The sequence below is a fragment of the Apteryx rowi genome, unplaced genomic scaffold (genome assembly GCF_003343035.1).
Source record: "Apteryx rowi isolate R43461 unplaced genomic scaffold, aptRow1 scaffold_100, whole genome shotgun sequence".
NCBI lineage: Eukaryota > Metazoa > Chordata > Aves > Apterygiformes > Apterygidae > Apteryx > Apteryx rowi.
The window spans coordinates 258,976-281,114 of record NW_020447198.1 but is presented as its reverse complement, the minus strand read 5'-3'; the positions used below and the strand labels follow the sequence as shown (position 1 = coordinate 281,114).

The window sequence follows — 22,139 nt, the reverse complement described above, 5'->3', positions numbered from 1 at the left end:
TTGTCAGATATAGTCTACATCCCTATAGAATATTACTTAATTTACTTCAAAAGCACTATATAATGCAATTTGATTTGTGTAATACTGTAGGAATGCATGTCTCACTTTCACCTTAGCCTGATTTTTGTGTGCTTTGTATATAACGTGCATGTGTGTCTGTATATATGCACACACCTCAGTGACCTGTCTTATGTAATGAGTGTGTGAATAAAGATGTTTGCCATAAGAAAGAAAATTGAGTTCCTGTTTTCCCTAAATATATTTGTCGCTTTTAGGTTTTTTCTTTTTTTCATTTTATCTTTTCTTTTTCATTTTATTTTTTCACCTGGACAGCTATATAAAAGACAAAGATCTTTGCAAAGATTGTGCATAGCTACTTATGGATCATTCAGATCAACCTCAAATCTTTTTTAAAATTATTAACGTTGTAGTAGTTATTTCTGGCAACCCGGTCATTTAAGGTTCCCTGCCTTGGAGATAATATTTTTAAAAATATAATTAATACTAATGATTTCTTGTCAAACCTAACATTTAAAGTACGCTCCTTGATAAGAAACTTTCTCTTAAATTCAGGCTATAATTTAAAAACAGATTCAAATATATAATGAGGAAGTTCTTACCCTTCCTGGAAAGCTTTCAAATAAAATGGATTTAAGTATCAATTTCCAGCAATAAGGAGAAAAGTACACTTAATTATGAGTAAAAACTTGTACAAGGTGTAGAGCACTATTGGTTGAACTAGAGATTATTTGCTTGTTGCATTATTCAAACAATAAAAATTGCACAGAGCTTTTTCACTGTAGTGTGATGCTATGGAAGGGGTGAAGCGTCTGGTTGTATACGTGTGTCTAAGGACTGGAGAAAACTGCTTTACAGCAGCAGCATTCACAAGGAGTTTATAGATGTAGATAACAGTGACAAATGAGAAGGGGAAGAATAGCTTGGCTTCTTTTAGCAGCAGAGCTTGCTTAGAGCATATGTGAAACTGTCCTTTCTTTGACTGTTTATATATTTTAACTTTTTTATAATCCAGCATTTCAAGAGACTACTTTATAAGTCTATTTGATTTTTCTTCTGAATCAGAAAACAGTTAGGAGGTTAAGGATCATTGTAAATAGGAGCAATTCTGCTTAAAAACGTGAAATACTGCCTCTGCTTCCATAGTCTTCAAGCTGATTGTAAATTAGTTTGTTTTTTGCTGAAGTTTTATATCGTCCCAAGTGTCTGCTTACTAGTTCTTATTCCAAGTCATTACATACAGATTAAATGTGGTTTGTTTAGCAGATATTCTAAACCCAGGTAATTCATAATAGGAGAAAATGCTTAGAAAAAAAGAAAAACAGTTTATTAACATATTGCAAAGGAAGACAATTTTTAATTGCACTAGCTTACTAAATAAATGTTTATATTTTTGAAAATGTTTGTTCCAGTACCTTTTTTTTTAAATTAAATTGTAAGCAAAATAATGTGTTTACCAAGTCTCCAAAAAAGTTCTGAACATGAGTTGTACAATGCAACTAGAACACTCAAATGTCTTCCAAGAATGCAGTGCTGTCTGGGTTTGTGCCTTTATTTTGCTAAAACCATAGATTTCTTGATGATAATGAGGCACTACTTTTCTGACAGGGATCCAGCTGGCAGCATAGCAGATACTGATCTGTAAGCAGTGGACTTAAACCAAAAGAATCCTATTGAAATGTGTTGGGTGCTTAGTTGCTGGCTTCCAATAAGCAGAAATGCTATATAAATATTAAACTGCAGGAGGAAGAAAGGTCAGCAGAAGAAATAAGATATAACAAACATTAAGAGGGTAAAGGTTTCTGTCTGGGTTTCCTCTAGCTGTTTTAACTCTCCAAGAACAAATAGAAAGAGGTACTATGTATTAGAAAAATTAATGCATGAGCTATTGAAATTCAGTGTGGAAATGGTGAAATTTTACAATGGAAATGCAGTTGAAAGGATGGAGGACCCTGAAGGCGTCAGAGAGCTCTGAGAGCGCGCTGGATTGGACAGCACACAAAGTCTGGGTGGGCAGAGCAGGCGCGGAGTGGGCAATACTCAGTGAGCAGAGCTGATCAGGATGCTGGGTCAAACGTGAGTGGGTAGAGGCTGTTCTCAGGAATGGAAGAGCAAAGGCAGGCAGGAGTAGAGGAGGTGGCATTTGGGGAGTCAATAATAGCTATTAAGAGTATTCTGTGATAAAATAGGGGAATTTTGTGAATAAATGAGATGACTGAGTGAGAAGAATGACATTAGTAGTATGGAAATAGTCAACTCTGCATTTTTATCCAGATTAAAAATAGCTTTATGTAGTTCATAGGAACTGTTTATTTGTCAAAACGCAAAACAGAGTAACGTTGCTGCGTCCTATATCCTACTAAACAAAATCAATTAAAACTGTATGGGAGTACTTTTGTTATTGCCACGACAATGAACTAAAACCTAATAGATTCTAAATTCATGAGGGCTTGCTGCTAGCAGCTACCTTGTGCTATCTTTAGGCAGAAACCTTTGTTGCAGTTCCGTAGGAGATGTTGGTTTAAAATACAAGTACTTCTGAAGAACGCAGATGCATAGCCTTCAAATGAAAAGAAAATACTCTCGATGAGTCTCCGTTCTCTAATGCCATATTATTTTCATACCTTACAAGCTAACCTTTGTTATTGAAAATGCACTCAGTTGGCTTCTGCAGCTAATATTGTGCTGCCAGAAAGAATATGATCCCTTCCTTAGTATTATAAAAAATGGAGTGCAGAATATTATGTATCTTTTTTTTAATTTGCCCTGGATGAWGGACCTTCTATTGATATTTACAGCTACGTTTAAAATTGTTCATGCAAACATGGCCTTTCTCTTTAAAAAGGCAAATGTTTTGAATGTTTCCAGTTTGAAGCACTTCTATGGGTTGCAAATCCAGTGTGAATCATAATGAAATTACAAGGAATTGGAGAATTTTAAGATTGTTTTCAGCCTTACTCTATAAGGGAAATACAGAGAAGGACACCTGATAGGGGCTCAGATTCTTTCCTGTCATGTAAGCCAGGTCTCAGCGTCCGCTTGTGGTGTAGGCTTGCGGGCTGGCCCCCAAGAGACGAGCGGGACTTGCTCTGCGCCGTTATACTCCTCTCTCCCCCTCTCTCTCCGACATCCCCGGGACACTTCTGCGAGATGTGTCTCTTTGTGAACACAGCATATGTATGGCTTCTTTCTTTGATGAAATTTGTTGCTGATGGTGACTTTCTGACGTTCGAGGCAACACATAATTCCATGTAAATGATTCTGCTCTGTGGCTCGTGAATAGTCCATGGAAGTCTGTGGGCTCTTTAGTTTCATTCTTGTGGCTGCTGTTCCTGCAGAATGAGGGGAAAAGACTACTTTCAAATCAGGGAGTTTTCAGTTCCTTGAGTGCACTGCAGTTTGTGGTGCAAAATAGACATTTTTCTGTAATAAATGAGAATAAATTGGTGTTTGCATCTTGTCCAGAAGCATGTTACTGATTATTTTGAATGGTTTGGATACTTTATTTTTGTAACTGCCTTTTCTTCCTTGTCCACCTATGAACAGTGCACTGGTTTGAAAATAATTTGGAAAAGGATTTGCCATCCTGTTGGCTTATTAGGAATTAGAAGTTCCTATTGCTAGAGGATCTTCTTGGGTTTCAGTCATGAGAGCCAGGGTTTTGATGTAGTGTGCGCCTTAGGGTGCCACTATTACGTTCACATAATTTCACGTTTCACATCAGTTAAAAAATAAGCTTATTTAAACACTTTCATAGAAAGGTGATTAAAAATACTTTTCTCAACAATTTCCCCCAATTTTCTATTAATACTTGTTGACCTCAGAGTGAGATTCTTGTCTTGTTGATTTTGGTAATTGACTTTCTAGTATTTTGTCCAATCTTAATGTATTTTATAACTGAAGTGTCTTGAACGCAGCCTTGGCACTTTAAGTAAATACTAGGCAATACACAATTCTAATGTGTCTATAATGTTGATTTTTGTATTTGGTTATATCAAATATGGCAATAAAAATTAATCTGCAAATTTATAAATTAGTAATATGGAATAAAGAATTGCATTGTCTTAGAGTTGTGACAGCATCTCAAATTTGATTTTCTTGCGTGTTCTCAAAGATGTCAGTTTTCAGACAGCACAGTGCATGTGGAAGATGTTTATATTTACAAGAATACCTCCACTGTGCGGCATTTAGTTGGCTTTGTCATCCGTGTGGGAGCAAAACTACTGAACTGAAGCAATAATTTCCTCCACTCCTTTACTCAGCTTTAAGCACTTGTACACCAAATTTGGATATGTCATGGCGGCCCCCCAATATGTTCATTGCAAGAGGGGTAGATTCATCTCTTTGTGCATGTTTCTGCAGGCAGATTTGGATACACAGTTAAAGTTTATTTTTGTGATTTTTCTTTAATTAATCTTGTTTAATATGGTAATAATGCAGGGCCAGTGTAGAAACTATATGACGTAGGACTAAGATGAATTCTAAATTCAGAAATCTTTATTGTATTAAAAAGGAAGAAAAAGTCAGTTTGGCTAACCACTTCCAACTTGCCCAACAAGATTGTTTCAATATCCCGTGTGTTTTCTAGTGGACGTGTAGATTCTCTGAGAAATTTTGCACATAGACTTCTTTATAACATTTGCAGAAGCCATTATTGTATGTAGTGTGAACGTGACCAGGAGTGAAAGACAGACATCATCTAATCCCATGCTATTCCACCCTCTTTCGGTGGTGTCAAATATACAGTTTTTTGGGATCAAGGTAATTAAATTTGCAAATAATTTGAAAGGTAATCACAATTTTGGAATTTGTCAGCATTAGTTTTTGTTAGAATAATTTTAAGTGATGCATGTGTACCTTTTACAATTCATAAAAAGAAATAAGAACAAAACCACTGTTTTTTTCTAATACTAATTTACTTTGTTTAGCGAAGATCTTAGGCATCTCTTTTTTGTTTTTACTGTCTTTATATGTGTTTCAGTAGCTGTTGAATTAATTATTTTTCTTCAGGTTAAATGTGTAACTTATAATCAAGTTTCTTGTAAGCAGAATTCAATGGAAGTTTTCTTTGTTCACATTCATAAAGCCATAATTTTCTACACCTGATTATTGCTTTTCCCTCTAAATTAAAAAAAAATACTGTAGTTACATAGTTTCCTGTTGCAAACTTTACTGAGGACCATAATTTCATAAATATCATTTGAAATGCATTTTGAATTTTTTTTGTCTTCATCAAAATATTTTGTAGTTCATAGAAAAGTTGGACCTTACTGAAACTCTACATCATTTAACACTAGAATTAATTTCATGACTTAAACTTTGCTTCTCTCTTGTCTTTCCTGCCAAAACTTTAGTTCATGCTCTATAATTTCCTGTTACCTTATAAATGGAAACTTGCTTTTTTGTGGCCTTTCTCACGATCCCCTTTCATCTAGTGTGTATGGAATGATTCCATGTCAGTGACATCTATATCTTGTTGCTCTGATAATATGCTGCCAACTTCAGCTCCCCCTTGATTTTTCTTCTTCTCCTACTTAAAAATCAAACTTCTCATTTCTGAAATATTCCAATTCTATTCCCACCTACCTTCATGACCTAATTTCCTTCTCCTACAGGCATTGCTGCCCTGCTCAGGCTGCTCCAACTGTATTATTTTTCAGTTCCACCTACTCTTTATTTCACTTGTAACAGCTCCTCAATTGAAACTCATTAAAAATCCTTTTTTTTTCTCCTTCACATCAGTGCTCAAACTCCACGTGTTCATTTTTTTCTGCTATAATATTCATGCATTTCCACTCATTTTAGTATCTACTTCACTTATTTACTTTTATGTTTGAACTCTTTGAATCAACAGTATAGTTCTCTGTTTTATTTGCCTTTTTCGTTAACTCATAAATTAATTTGACTTCTAAGATATTGTTATAATTGAGTCACACTTCAGTTAATCTAGTGTATTTCTTTAAGGGCAACTGAAGCTATTGGAAAAGTAGTGTGTGTGTACATATATATATATACAATTGGTGTTAAATGTGGATGAGAGGAGTAATGTTTAAAGGTACTTCTAAGTAAAAAGCAACAGAAGGCCCATGCCAACCCCCTCCCCCTCTATAAAAGCAGTGAGATCCAAAACATTCAAACATTTTTAATATCTGTTTATATTGATGTGATTGACATTTCTTAACCGGAATCTGCTTTATGAAGTACAGAATGGAAAATACCAATAAACCTAGTTGGTTACTTTTGTTCCAAAGACTCTGTCAGGTACCTGATCAGTGAGGAAATTCTGTGCTGTCCGAGTTTTTCCTCGGTTGTTCTCTCAAAGTATTTTGTTAATAGTCTTTGCACAACATGTTAGTGCTGCTGTRAATGCTGGAGAGTATCAGCTAAGACTGTTCCATGCTCTGTATTCATGGGGTCAAAAGCCTTATGTTATCAAAATAAATGAGGGGTAAGAAAAGGTCAAGACTGTGTGTACACACACGCACACACACACACTGTGTGTATTTRTAGCTGTTTGTCTATATCTATACACACATAGATATCTATACAGACACACATGTATGTATATGCGTGTGTGTTTCATTCCTGTGGGGTGTTTGTTTATAATAGTTATGGTCTGCATAATCTTTCTTCACCGTTTTGAATACCTGATGCCTCAGTGTTTTGTCTGAGCATCATTCTTCTGGAAAAATATAGACTAGTTGGAGGGGACTAGAGGAAAAATCAGAAATGATTAAAAGTCTGGAGAATATGTCCTTTGAGAAAAGAAACAGAGTTCTTTTGGAGAAGAAAGGATAGAGACAAAGATTCTTCTGAAAAATGAGATGTGCTAAAACTGTTTTCTGTGACTACTTTGTTTAGGAGAAAAAAAGTAATTGACATAAGTTGCGGGAAGGAAGAATTAGATTAGAACTGGGAGATGTATTCCAAAAGTAACAGTAATGAAGTCCTTGGAATAAATTGCCTAGGGAGGTAACTGGAGGTTTGTGAGACAAATTAGACAAATATGTGTAGGATGGACTGATGACCAAGACCTATGTTCTGTGTAGTCAAGCTCAGAAAGTAAGAACTTGAATAACCTGCTGGAGCTTGTCTTAATCAGTCTGCAGCTTTTTGGGGGAGATAGTTGAGGTCTGTCTTAGTTTTGCAGTGCTCCAAATGTGTATACCCGTTTTACTGCATAGAATGGTCTTGTGTGGCTCTTCACGTATTATGAATGTCTTATGATAAAAACAAATGAAAACCCCTTTATTCTTTGATATCAAAGATAAGTATAGTAATTCTGAGAGTTCTGTTTGTTTTCCATTAAAAATAGTCTTTCAGGCTATTCTGTATCACGCTAAATCCAAAGAGGTGCCTCTGTTATGTGGAAGATAGGTCACATCAGGAAACATTTCACAAATTATTGGTTACCAAGAATAATGAGCCAAAGTTTATTTTTCACAGAGATGGTAGAGGTCTTTCTTGCCAACAATCGTAATCCTACGAGATGAGTTCTGGTTTTTAAAAGGGAAAAAAAGTTATAATTGAGCCTAGTCAATAGAGTTTTGCAACATAATAAATGTTAGTGCTAAGCCACTTAAAATACAATTCTTTGTGCTCTATTCAGAATAGTCTGCTCATATAATGAATAATTTATATAATGAGCGTTTCTAAATGGAGTAGGCACAAAATTATATATATCTAATAGGCTGCCAATCTTCTTTTCACTTAGATTCATGCTTTTTTAGTTTGTTCTTGAATTTCCCTACAGATTTTTGAAAAAGACTAGGTTTTTTGCACATTTATGTTTGTCTGTAGGTATATTAACACAACAGATGACCTGTATGTAAACACTGTCATATGGAGATCCTCCCTCCCTCCCTCCCAGTGGTGTATCTACAGGCTGATTTAAAGCTCTCTTCTCTATATTTATCACATGCAAATGGAAAATGTTTAAAAAAAAAAAAAAAAAGCAAGTCACACCCATCTTCAAGATGGACCAGAAGGAAGATCCAGGTAACTTACAGGCCCATCAGTCTAACCTCAGTCCATAGGAAGGTGATGGAGCAAATCCTCCTGAAAGCCATTTCTAAATACATGAAGGACAAGAATGTGACTGAGAACAGCCAGTGTGGATTTAAAATGTCACTAACCTGGTAGTCTTCTAAAATGAGATGGCTGCCTCAGTGGTCAAGAGGAGAATAGTGGATGTTGTGTACTTTGACTTTAGCAAGACCTCCAACACAGTGTCCCATAGTCTCCTCATCCCTAAATTGATGAGATATGGGTTGGGTACAGTAAGGTGATTGGAAAGTTGGCTGGACTACTGGCCTGAAAGGATAGTGATCAGTGGTGCAAAGTCCAGCTGGTGGCCAGTAACTAATGACATCCTTCAGGGATCAGTACTGGGACCAGTACTGTTTACTGTCCTTATTAATGATCTGGGTGATAGGAGGGGAGTGCACTCTCAGTAAGCTTGGTAACACCACCAAACTGGGCAGAGTGGTCTATATGCTGGAGGGCAGGGCTGCTATTCAGAGGGTCTGGACAGGCTGGAGAAGTTCACTGACTCACTGAGTTTGATAAAGGCAAGTGCAAAGTCCTGTATCTAGGATAGAATAACCCCATGGGACRATACAGGGTGTGGGCGACTGTCTGGGGACCAGCTCTGCAGAAAAATACCTGGAGGTCCCAGTGGACAGAAAAGTTGAAAATGAGTCAGCAGTGTGCCCTTGCGGCAAAGATGGCCAAGCACATCCTGGGCTGTTTCAGCAGGAGTCTAGCCAGCAGGTCCAGGGAAATGATACTTCCCCTCTATTCAGCACTGGTGAGACTGCATTTGGGGTCCTGTGTCCAGGTTTGGGCTCCCCAGTGCATTGATGTGCTAGAGCAAGTCCAGCGGAGGCCAGCAAGCTGGTCAGAGGGCTGGAGCACATGATGCACAATGTGAGGCTGAGGGAAGTGGGTTTGTTCAGCCTGGAAAAGAGAAGGCTCAGAAGAGACCTTATCACTGTCGTCTTCTGGGTTTTTTTGTTTTGTTCTGTTTGGTGGTGGTGGTGTTTTGTTTTTGTTTTTGTTTTGTTTTTTACAGCAAGCATGGTCGACAGCAGGTTGTCCAGAGAGGTTCTGGAATCTCCATTTTGGTGGTGTTCAAGACTCAGCTGAGCAAGTGCCTGAGCAACCTGATCTGATTAGACCTGCTTGGAGGAGGAGGTTGGACTAGCCGATCTCCAAAGATCTCTTCCAACCTGAATTATTCTATGTTTCAATGCTAAAGACAGAGTGATTCTGTCTATGGAAGTGCAGTCCTTCAGGAGCTCTTTAAAGAGAGACTCTGAGCTTAGGGAGTGGTTTTATGGGGCACTCCCTGTGTCCATCCCCAAAGTGAGTGTGCAGATGGCAATGCAATGAGAAAGACTGACAGGCTACTTTGTAAGTATTCTTAAGAGCCATTTCTGTGTACGCACATTCACAGCCCGGACTCTTGAGTTCGCTCCCTTGCCTGTTCCCCTGCCGTTCTGACGAGGAGTAAGTTTTGCCCTCTAGTTGAGGGGCTCTGAGAGTGCAGGTCATGTGTAAAGGAGGAAGGGAGAAACCCACAGTACGTTTAGAGGAAGGGATTTGTGGCATCCCTTGCAGAATCTGGCAGGATAAAATCATTCTCTGGCTAACAGTGCTGGCATATAGATCCTGTAGAGTGTGGAAAAAATATGTAACAACGCACCTCAAAGGAGAACATGAGTTAAATATCCCTCCCACTACTTTTCTTTTTCTTAATTAATTAATTTATACTAAAGTGCTTACACACTTGCATTAAAAAATGTACATAGTCTTTATAATGGAAACAAAGTAGAGATTTTAAAATTTGTTTGTTCTCTACCCTTTGCCCTGTTCTATTTTGAAGTTTGACGTTAATGCCTTTTGAAAGGGAGCATATGGCATTTCTAATTAAGGCTTGTAATCTTCTGACATATAACTGAATAATACATTCTAAATACTGCTAAGCCTTACAGATGAAAGAATCTTCAGGGCTGAAGTGCTGCAGCTTTGTGATATATCTTCCTGGAATACATATGCTATGTAACACTGATCTCCTTAAGAACTTCGAAGAATTTTGTGTAGATTGCCACTGTAGTGAGAAAAGAGGGATTTTGCTTTTATTTTGTCTGATGTTAGTATTCCTTGGCAAGCTAAAGTTTGGATCAGGTAACCAGTGTGCTTTGTTCCTGAAAGTACCCAGTGTAGCTTCATTATTAATTACTTTGATCTGGCTGGAATATGTTTTATTGATCTTCATCTGATTTTGCTTCAAATAGCAAGATTTGTTTGTGTGTACTTTCACCACTAATTCATGTAGAGATGCACTTAACTATTCAGTCTCTCCAAAGTCTCTCTCCAGTTTAAATATCTCCTTTCAGGATTTTGTGCCAGTTTGTCTTGCTTTACTTTGAATGTGTGAAACCTTYCTGAAATTGTGATTTTATGATAACTTTTGGGTGCGAGTCAGGTTTATTGAGATTCATAATGTGTACCATATATTCACCTTGTGTCTCTGAATGGCCAACAGATTCTTAAAATATAGGGAGGGTTTCCTCCAAAAAATTTTTTTCCCTTGTTTTTCAAGGGGAGTAAGGTGGCTGCATTTTTAATTGATCTCTTAGATACAGTTGGAGAAATCAGGAAAAGAGGGAATTCTAAAAATGCAATGCATTTAAATGTTTAACTTCACTTTTCTTTTTTTAGTTATTACTAGGACTGAGTGGTAAATAAGAAGATTTTCCTTTACTTTCATTTTGAAATTACTCAAAATATTGTAAAGTTGGGTCATCAAATACATTTGTTCCACTGGAACTTAATGGATTCCTTTTGGTTACTGGGAATCCTTTTACAGTGATACTGAATTTTAGTTAAAATATGATACTTTTTTTTTTTTTTTTTTGGATCTTATTTCCACCTCTAGACCTAGTGAATGTATGCAAAAGATGGGGAACTCAAACGCTTGATAGGGAATCAAGCATCTTCATGTAGATTTATTTTTCAAAATTATATAGTTAAACTAAATCTTCTTTTTTTTTTAATTATAAGGAGACTTATTTAAATGCAGGTCTTCCTTGTATTTTGGAGCCTGTTAAACTATGCAAACAGGTTCCAAGCTAAAAATTTCACTAATCTGATGTTCAATTTGAATTATAAAGACATTTCTGATATGCTTCCTTCTCCTCCCAGAGCTGCATTTCTGCTGTGTTAATTGTCCTTGAAATACAGTATGTGTGTTATCTATGTCCTCATGTTTTGTTGTCAAATTCAAAGACTGATTGTATATTTTTATTAAGGACGTGTATATGGCAGTTGCTGAGATTATGAATTAGAAACATGTAATTGGAGTCAGAATGACAGTGATGAAGACTTTGAGAGTAATTGTACAAGGTACTGAAGCAGATCCTGCTCCACCTGAACTACTGTTGTCTACAGAAAATTGGACATGAAAATTTTGAAGTACCTGAAGAAGTAAAGGTATTAGGTCAGCATCAAAACGTGACTGAGCTGGGCTGAGGAGAGTGCCTAAGGGATTCTGGGAGCAGAGGTGACTCTGATCCCCTCTTTTTGTTTTATATTAGCTTCTTGAGATAGCTTGGCTCATAGGAAAGAGCAATCTCAGAAATGATTTGAGATATAAACTGTCCATAGCCTCAGAAACCACTGTTAGTGTCTTTTGGGGTTCTGATCCTTGGTAAAGGAGACGAGAACTGAAGCACTGTTAAGGTTCAGTGTTGTCTAAATAGCACTTATGTTTAATTTTTAGCAGTACTTCATTCAGATAAACCTGGAAAAGGCCCAGAATAACTGCAAAAGCATGTTCACATGAAAAGCTGTTGTAGAAAGTTAGGCTGTTCAGCTTGCTAGGGACAGCTGCATAGACTCATAAGACATTCTGAAATTGGGCGGTTAGTCCTCATTTGAGCATACTGTTCTAGATTCTCATTATCCCTTCTAGTTTTTTGTATATTAGTCATTTGTAATGACATATATCCCTGTAAGTCATTTATTCTTAATACTCATGAGGATTCTTTTCTATTTGAAGCATTCTTTTCTCCTCCATGTAGTATGACCTTTAATGTCATAGTGTCATTTTTCTGCTCTTCCATGAACTTGGTTCAGTAAAAAATTATTGCATGGTTCTGAAGTGTGAGTAGCTTTCTTGAGATCAGAGTGATACATGAGAGCAGAATGGCACATAAATGATACACTTTAAAGAAGTTATGTAATGTACTATGCTTTATAGGAGAGTTTGTTTTTATGTGAAACCTGGAGTGGATGTGGCTTTTAAGTTATAATGCATTGTGATATCTCATTAAATGGGTAGTTACCTGCCTTAAATCTCTTTTCTCATAATGTTTTGCTAGATCCCAGCCCTTTTTCCTCTGTTGGTGCTGTGAATTCTTGCCTCACCTGCTTACCTTAATCTTTACGATGATTTTTTTACTACACTTGTTTAATGAAGTTTACCAAGCATTCCTTACAGTTCCACTAGTATTTTCTATCGATTTTGCAGTTTTAAAACCAGTATGTCAAAAGAATTTGTCTGGTACTTGTATGTTATATGTATGCCTCTTTAATATCTGTTCTCCTTGATAAATCTGTGCATGCTTTTGTTTTTTCCTCTGTATGTCTTTTTTATTTTTTCTCCAGAGAGTGATAATGAACTCTCCAGTGGCACTGGTGATGTGTCTAAGGATTGTCCGGAGAAGATCTTGTATTCCTGGGGAGAATTACTGGGGAGATGGTAATGTTTCATTTTCTTATTTAGATTTTAAATTGTAACTGTTTTCTTTGTTTTCTAAGAGGATGTGATCTTGTGAAGGAGGTTTGAAGTTCTTCAGGTTATACATTTTATTTAAAAACTAAAATATGAGACATATGAAAGGTGTTTTTAAACCTAGATTATAAGGGGCTGGTAACTTCTCTTATTTTTAACTTGCAGTTATTTGGCAAATTTCTCCCACAGCTTCTCCAAAGGTCTTGTTTCTTTCCTTCTTTGAGCATATGTCCACATATGTCTATGCTTGCTCATGCTGTATGGGTGAGCCTTCAAATGCAGAATTTTCTGGCCACCAGTGGTCTTTTGGGTTGGATGTTAAGCCCTCATGAATCTCAGTGCCTCTTAGTGCTACAATGTAAATGCCAGAGCAACTCCAGTCTGCCCAGTCTAAGCCATTTGTGCTAGCCAAAGTCTATTTTTAATTGATTGATTTGTTTAGAAGCACTCTTCTCCTCTTTAATATGCTACAGGTTAGCACTTAAAAACCAGTTCCTGAAAGGTTATGATCCTCACTTAAACTGTTTCTGTTTGAGAGTAAGATGAAGAATGTTTGTAAGCCTAGAGTATGTTCTCAGCAGTGTTATTTCTGTGATTTAATTGCTTCAGTAACAGTGTATACTTTGCTGAGAGAGGAAAAGTCTGTGTATTTATTAGCTCTAAGAGACCTTATACTGTTAGCAAATGCCAGAACCGCTTCTTCAGCTTTCTCTGTGTAAGTAATAGCTCCTGCTGCCTGAGACTAAAATAATCAGAGGTCCTTAGTCTGGAATTGGCAGTTTTTCCCAACGCCACATAAAAAGAGAACTGAGAAACATTTTAAGGATATGTTTAGGCAATTCTCCCTTTATCTGGCCACTTGTAGCTTTGGAGAAAAACAGCCCTTTGCCACAGACCTCATGTTTTATGGAGAGCTAATGCAAAGGTTMTGTCAGCTCTGACATTGCAAGATTTTGTGGAGCTTGACAGAACCCTTCCCTCCTGCCGTATCCTTAACTATTTTGTGATACAAGTTTCTAGCTTTAATGAAAGAGCTATTTGGGGAAGCACAAATATTTCATGAGATGATCATACAACTATTCTGGCTGTGGGCCCTCTGAATAAGAAAATACTGAGGAAAAGTGTGGAAGTCAGTTGATCCCTATACACAGATCCTTTTCCCTCATGCGAAAAGGCTGAGATTATTGTAGACGTATCTGCTCTGGGGCGATTTAGAAGTTTCCGAGGCCTGTTCTAAAGGACATCCCAAGAGAGAGTTTATGAATTGTTTGAAATTTTACATCTGGCACCTCGAGGTCAATCAGTGAAGCCATTCTGAGTCCTTTAAAGACCTGTGGCAGATCTTTTCCAATCTCCATTGCATTTGCGTTGGAAGATACAACTTTTTATTCTCCTGTCAGTTGATTCCTTTAGTTTTGACTTTGGTCCTGGGGAGACAGCTGAACTAATGTGAAAAGGATCCAGAAATAAAGAACTTGTTGATTGCCTACAGCTTTGCTTCATAAGTTTTACATAACCAACTATTTCTTCATGTTGGTTAAGCACATTGTTCAATGAAACAAAAACAAAAAAAAAGACTTTTTGAGGAAGCTGTTCAGAAGTCCCAAGAAAAATTTAGACACTTAACTCAGAGTATCAGTTAGTAGATAAAACATCCCAGTCAAAGCAATGAGAAAAAAAAAAAGAAGATCCCTGCCAGCTTGAAGACTAGCAGTGGCAAACCTATTTTCTTTAGGAGTGTCTCACACAGTATTATCTTTTGAGATAAATTTAAGTAAATAAAATACCTGAATTCTTGAATAGTGTTTTTTCACATTTTAGGAACAAAACCTGGAAAAATTAACAGATGAAAAATGTAACAATTTGAAAACTAAAAATGGATTAAAATTAACTTTTCTAGTGTGCTGAACACTACAGCATATGCTGAAAGAAGATATGTGCACTTGTTAAAAATAAATAAATAAAATTAACATTTCTACTTGGAGACTGGTGTGCTGATTTGTGTCTGAGATGAAAAATTTCCTGCATTTTAATCGCTTCCTGTCATTTAATTAAAATGTCACTGTAAGCTAATGGACTGACTCAGCAGAAACATTGCTCTAAGAGTCTCCTTCAAAGGATAACATATAAGCAGGAATCAGAACAGGATAGTTTACCCAAAAGATACAGTAAACGCATGGAAAGTAATGGAATACCTTTTAATTTATTTAACAAGGTGTACTCTTTAGCGCATCGTCAGAATTAAATTCATTCTTGCGAGTTGAGCTAGTTTAGCTAAATATTTAACAATAACTGTTTCTGATGTGTTTAAAAAAAGTAATGGTCAATAGCAGTGGCTGATCAGAAATATTTGTTTGTCAAATCAGAACATATTCTATGCATTAGTGTTTCGTATCCTTGCTCTTTGACCTTTTAAAATGTTTTTGAAGTTTACTCAGAATTACTGCACTTTATAACAAATAAAAGATGTCAGCATCCATGAATGACTGATTTCTTCCCAAGAGCCAACTTTGTATGTGCTGAGACAAGCTTTTATTTTAAGCTTGTTTTTGTTGCAGTCTGGCTAAGCAGGCATCAGACAGTTATCCAGGAATGTAAGGTGCTTGGGCCTCTACAGTAGGGGAAAAAGCATGCATTTTTGTTCATTATTACAGAATATAGAGCAAGGATTATTAATAATTGAACTGTTTCCCAGACAGACACTCAGAAACTGAGGAGTTGCTTATTAAAAGGTACAGAATTATGCTTTACTGCATGGACTAATGTTGCTAAAGTGTTACCTCTTCTGTAAAGCTGTTTCAATATATGACAAATCCAGTAAAATCTTGTGCACTGTAGCATGCTTAATTCTCAGTTGTGAATATGTTTGGAAATAAGGATGATATCACAACATGGAATATGCATCTCTGTTAGCTGTTGCCATAAGCTATTTGTATTGTTTTCTTGGTGGCACTGAAAAATTTTGTGTCGTGTTTATATGGAAACTTACCTTTTTAGCTGTTCATTTTATTTTATCCACTTGCTGAGCCCTTAGAGAAGACATTCTGCCTTTCACATATAATACCTATGACCAAATCCATTTAGTAATCAAACTAATCTGATTTGAAATGGATTATGAATAGTTCATATTCACACAACTTGTGCTTTAAATTTCTGGTGTATTTTTTTTCATTTATCCCTAATTGTACATTTCATCATTTTATAACTGTTTAGAGTGTCTAGTCCTTCAAATATTTCTGTTGGATATTGCTTTTTTTTTTTTTTTTCCTAACTTCTTCCCATCACAAGACCATTAGTTAAATGTGACCTACCATAAAATATACTGGAAAAGAGAACTGGGACTGGCAGGCTTTTAATTTGGCTGACTGAATGATAAATTTTGAACTGGCTTGTGTCGCACTACATGTTTAAAATTTAAAATAATTTTTATGCTTAAAAGAATAAGGGCGTTATGTAATCCTCCGCTCTTTTTAACTCCCAATCATTTGGGGCAGTGGGGATACCCTCCTCTAACTGAGTATAGGAAGGGGAGGGTCCTTTAGAGCATCTTTTAAGTTTGAACAGTAGCAGAAAGCTATTCCCATTTTAATGACCTGTTTCAAAGAGTAAGTACTCTAAACATTTGCATAAAATCGAGAGTCAAATGACAGGTTATTTAATGTTATGGCAGCTTGCTAGTATTTGACTAAACTGCCATTCTCACTGGTCTCGTACCACTAGAGTCCAATAACATAGCAGTGGTCAAAACAGTAACGAGCCAAGCCAACGTGCTTGCAAGCACTTGCTGCATTATAAAGAATAAAGAATCAATTCAAACGTTCTTCCTGCTGCATTGGTCACGAAAATTGCCATAATAAATCAAAGCGACGTTTAACGTAGATCAGTAAACAGTTTAGATTCTCAGACAGGATTTTTAAGCTTCTGTTACTGAAAGCTCTGCATTAGTGAGTATGTGCAGTAATTTTATCTTAAGCCGGTGACTGGCTTATTTTTGAAAGATAACCTGTCTTCAATATTTAACCTATGTGGATGTTACCCTTCCACAGTTCTTATAGCGAACTTTTGTAGGACTAATTTTTATGTTATTAAAAAAAGTCATCTTGCATATATCTTCCCGCATTTCTTGGTATGTAGCAAAGAAGTATTAAAATGCTAGCTCAAACTAATTAGCAGATTTATTTGGGAAGCTGGGATATTTCCAAGTTGAGTGCAAGTGTTACTACTTTGTGGAACTTGCAACATACCCTTAATACAGCAGGGTTGAATACCTGTCTTATATGGAAAACTAAATTTGACATTGAGTGTAAAACTGGAACTTCAATCTTCATGTTAGTACTGTAAAACACTTTCTGTTTTCCAAAACTTCTTCCTCTGTACAACTTATTTTTCATTTGCTTTTTTTCATCTACGCTGAATATTTAAATTGAACTGCCTGCACAAGTGACACCGTTTTCTCTTTAATAGTTTATTTTCGACTCACCTTAGCCCCAAGAACAGTTCAAATTGATCTGTACTTTATAGTATCTCTTGCACTTGTCAGTAGCTTTTTTTTATTATGTTGTTTTCTATTAACCAGTTTTGTTCAATTTCTGCAATTGTTTATTCTTTTCATTTTCATTAATATCTCTAATCCTAGCTGAAATAACTTTGGATATCAGTGTATTTTGCCACTGTTTCTTACTGTGAATTCTTGCAGCATTTTATCTTTCCATGTGACAAATACTAATTTGTGTAACTTGTGCAAGAAATGTTTATGCTGTCAGTTAGTGACTCTACTTTTCAGAATAACATTGGAAAGCTGGAAAACTTTTTATATGTTTTATCTCGTATTCTGCTCCCGTAGTTGAGATATAATAGGCAAATGATTGTCTTTTTTCTCAGGCATAATAATCTTGTTGTGAGACCGAAAGGATTATCTACGCTGGTGAAGAGCGGTGTTCCAGAAGCGCTGAGGGCAGAGGTTTGGCAGCTGCTGGCAGGATGCCATGACAACCAGGCGATGCTGGATAAATATAGACTTCTCATCACAATGGTAAGGGTTTTTTTGTTTGGTTTTGTTACAGTGAATTAGACTGAGCAGCCGTTCTACACAGCTGCAAAGTAGCAAAAGAGTGGAACAGTTTGACTTGTTTTAAGCAACTGAAATTGTGATTAGGTGACTTTACCTCCTGCCATGAGTACCTGCTGAATGGCATTAACAATAGAAATTGCTGACCTATATCTGTAGCAATGCTTGACATTTAGCTTTCTCTTCACTTGCTGTGATGATAATAAGCACATCAGCTTGTTGTTCAGGTGTTGGGTTTTGTTGTTTTACTTAAATTCGTCACTTTGTGTTTTTTTTTCAACAGTTTCTGTTCTCTGTTTGCCTTAATTTTGTGGGTTTTATTAAAAAAAAAAAAAAAAAGCTGTTGTTTTTTAAACAAAAACATTTAAAACATGTCTACCTAGCTGGAGACCAGTTGTCTTGCTGTATACACTATTAGAGAAGAGAATTGTGTCAGGAATCTTTTCCCATTCTGCATCCTAATATCTTCAGTACGGTCAGTAAACGTGACCAGAAGCTGTCTCTGTAGACTTTCCAGGCTGCTTATAGCCACAGTTTAARGACTGAGAATCACTGAGTTGTAGTGGCAACATCTCCGTGCAGTGTCAGGATGTGCACTTGCCATTGTGCTTCTAAAATGCTTCCCACAGCAGGGAGGTTCAGCACTTGGAGATCAGCAGCGGTCTTAAAAATGATCATAAGGGCAGAAACTGATGAACATAATTTTATATGTTGGTCACAGAAAATGCTGGATTTATTGGCTAAAGAATGAATCATCTGTCTATACAAAAGCTTCTGGGGTAGACATTGTTAGTAAAAGCTTCCTCTCATAATGTAGTCATATGTTGTTGTTGCTTGCCCTCTCAATCTAACCTACCAGCTATATTTTAAAAGGTGTCCCCAGAGTGAGGTCTTCTGTCCTCATAGCATATTTTTCCTTTACTAATAGAGCAAGTTGTTTTGGTAGTGTAAATTTTTTTTCGACTTTGTAGTTGGGACTATTTTCCTTCGAAACCATTCGCAGGACACCTGTGAGCTGTATGCAGCATCAGAACCACTCTCCATCATTTTGCCTTTGCATTCCAGTAGCAGGGGAGATGTTTGCTTCATGGCAGAGGAGAGAGTTAAAAACTTTCTCTGTACAAGCCTGATCTTGATGCTAGGGCCTCGTGCCTTTCAAAATACGTTGTTACATTTGGCCTTTTCACAATAGAAATATTTCAGTGACCTATATTTTGGAGGATGGTTGATGTAGTATTTCAGGTGAAATATTATACTGCTATAGATTAGAAAATTATATCCTATTATGAACTGAAACATTTTTGCAAACTCAACTTTTTTTTTTTTTTTTAAGATAAATCACATTTTTCTGAAACCATGAACTTTCTTCTATAGTTATAAACTATTGGTGTTCACATCATTTGGTGTACACTGCATAAACGGATTCATAAAAAGAAATGAATAGGAGAAGTTGTATGTCAAACCAAAGCTAAGGTCCATTTTTAGCAATAGTTAGTATTGGATGCTCCAGGAAAACTTGTCAGCCTTTTTTTATGAATTGTTATGTAGTAATATACCTGTGAGCAGAAATTCTTTCAGTTTCATTTCCGTTTGCGTGACTTTGGTAATGTAAATTAAACTATCTTATTTTTACATTTTACATATATGTGCACATATGTATGTATGTGTTTGTGTAAGTATCTTACGTCTATCAGTGATGAGGTGATTGTTAAAGATCAGATTTGTTTGAGCGTTATTGATTGTCCACTTCTTTCTGCTGTATGAAAAATCAGAATTAATTCTTCTGCATTGTTTATATGCAACCATCCCAATGCACCATCAACATGTACTTTTTTTCCCCCTTAGTTAGCTATTTTTTCCATCAAATGCATAGCTTTCATCTTGTTTCCTTCAGTTTATGCATACATTTAGACAAATACATTGTCTCCTTGTATTTTTGTGGCTCTGCTTAATGTCTCTCTGTTTAGGCTCACTTCTGGAATCTGGATATTTTGGGGGGTGTCTCTTATTTTCTGTAAGCACGCGACTGTGTTTTTGACACATCTAGACATTCCTAGGTGGTAAGAGGTGGCAGTGTTGTGCACTTGGAGTCCTGAGAAGAAAGCGTGTTGAGATGCAAGAAGCAGGAGAAGGTAGTAGCATCCGGGAGCTTGACCCACTGCCTCCTTTTCTCCCCACACAACTCCCCATGACTGCCCAGTTCCCTTGAAGCTTTGTAACGCTCTGTCCCCTGCTGCTGGAGCTCCCCAGCTTTTCGTAACAGCGCCGTCCATTGCAAAGGCAAGAGCCTGCCATCGCAATGCACCGGCCTCTTTCTCCGTTCTTGTGACCCAGCCTTAGTTGCACTGTTCTGCTAAACTGGCAATTGCATTGCCTCTGTGAGAAAGAGAGTGCCTGGAAATCATTGGAAAAATCTTTGCGTCTGGGGATTCGTAAGAAAGTTAGCTTATATAGGTGCACTTAGAGATTTCTGTCCTATGATCAAAATGACATGGCTGCGCTGTTTAACACACTAGATCTGTGGCAAAATGCTGTAACGTAGTGTAGTCATCAATATAGCGTTAGCCATTGCTTACTAGCGAGGTAAGGAGTGTTGGCCAAGTTGTTTTGAATGAGGCTTTGCTTAAAAACAAAAACTTTGACATCTGATTTCTTTTGTTATATGAGATCTTACTATTAAAGAGACCTTTAGAGGCCTAATTTAAAGAGCAGATCTTGAAATCTGTCATTTTAGTACCTTAGGTTAGAAGGAGAACCTGATAGCTGGAATTATTAGTACGGACTACGTGATCTCTAGTTTGCAACCCCATCTGATGGGGAGCAGAGAATTATGTAAAAAAACAAAATGGAGCTTTAAAACTCCAGAGTTGCTGGTTAGCTCCTGATGTAACTGTGCTTGATAATGGAGGAAGAGAATAACGTTGTTGGCAGACAAAAAACGTGTTCCTTGTGATGAACTGAAGGATAGCAGAGTCTTATCATTTTAATTGACTTTAGAGAGTGTGATATAGACACATTTGTTATTTTATGCCAGTTGCGTGCAGTTTGTAGGGAAGTAGTATGTTAGATTGGCCAACGATCATTCACGTCACTTCGCAAAAATGGTATGCATGTTACAGTGTGTGTGTGTGTGTATATATATATATATCCATATATATATATATCCATCTGCATGCAGAGTTTTGAAATCTACTGCAGTATTTTGTTGTTAGAGGAGTGTTTTGGTGAAGGTGTTCTGTAGCAGGCAGTAATTCGGGGCTTATTTTAGTGTTTTAATTTAGCACAGAAAGAACGATAAAATCTCTGTCTTTAGAAAACTCAGTGCCATACTTATATTCTACAGAGAACATGTCCTCTGTGCTCGAGGGCACGAGTCTGCCAAGAACGATGAGGTGACCTGTGTTTCCCTTCCCGTGTTAGAGCCGTCCCGTGCCGATACGCTCCCCACCTCAAGCCGAGGTTGGAGTCCTAGGAGGGAAGGGAGCTGCTGCCGCTGCTCTCAGAAATATTTTCTTGTTGATGGGCAGTGTCTTGCGTCCCTTGCTGAGCTCCGGCTYGCTGAGACTCCTTGGCCTGCCTCCCGGAAATTTTGGCTAGAGTATCACAGCGGGTCTTCACACGATTTTAGAGAGTAGGAGTCAGGATTTGGCAGCTGCTTCCTCTCTCACAGATACATGTATCTGCACTGTGTGACAGTCCAAACCTGCCTCAGTTACCTTTTCAGCCTGAGTGCCGTCGGCTTTTGACCCTGGTGCATGTGGCACGGTACAGAAAGGGGAAAATCAAGCATACGTCAGGAGAGATAAATATGTATTTTTATATGTATTTTTAAGGAAAAGACAAAGGCAAATCAGAGTGAGAAAATTCTGCTCGTGTGAGGGAAAAGGAAGGGGTAACACTGGTGCTTGTGTAGAACTTTTGTAAGAGAGTGTCAGATCCATTTGTTAAAAGAAGGTAAATGGAAAGACATACGCACAAGTGAGGGTCCCTTCACTGATACAGGTTTTCTCCTGCCTGCTTGGCATTATTTCATGTTGAGCTTCTCAGGTTTCTCTCAAGCAGCCGAGGTGAATCTTGCCCATGACAAGGAACGTGTTGAACTCGGATAAACTGGCTAGTGGCGAGTCACAGTTTATCCCGTTTACACCTGAGGTGACTGGTAATCGTCTTCAGCGAGAGTTATGCTCCCCCTTGCTCCGCTCTGCTGCTCTGCTGTCCCTTTCAGAATAGCGCTCAAGCCAAGCCAAGCCAAGC

At 37.2% G+C, this 22,139-nt stretch overlaps 1 protein-coding gene across 7 annotated transcripts in view; it reads left to right on the top strand.

Moving 5' to 3' along the window:
• RABGAP1L (RAB GTPase activating protein 1 like) overlaps positions 1-22,139 on the top strand; it is a 268,625-nt gene that overhangs the window by 66,661 nt on the left and 179,825 nt on the right. For all 7 annotated transcript variants that reach the window (XM_026063133.1, XM_026063169.1, XM_026063142.1 and 4 more), the window contains 2 exons: positions 12,691-12,784; positions 17,699-17,849. In XM_026063133.1, the coding sequence (XP_025918918.1) occupies positions 12,691-12,784; positions 17,699-17,849 (245 nt within the window). The remainder of the gene's footprint in view (positions 1-12,690; positions 12,785-17,698; positions 17,850-22,139) is intronic.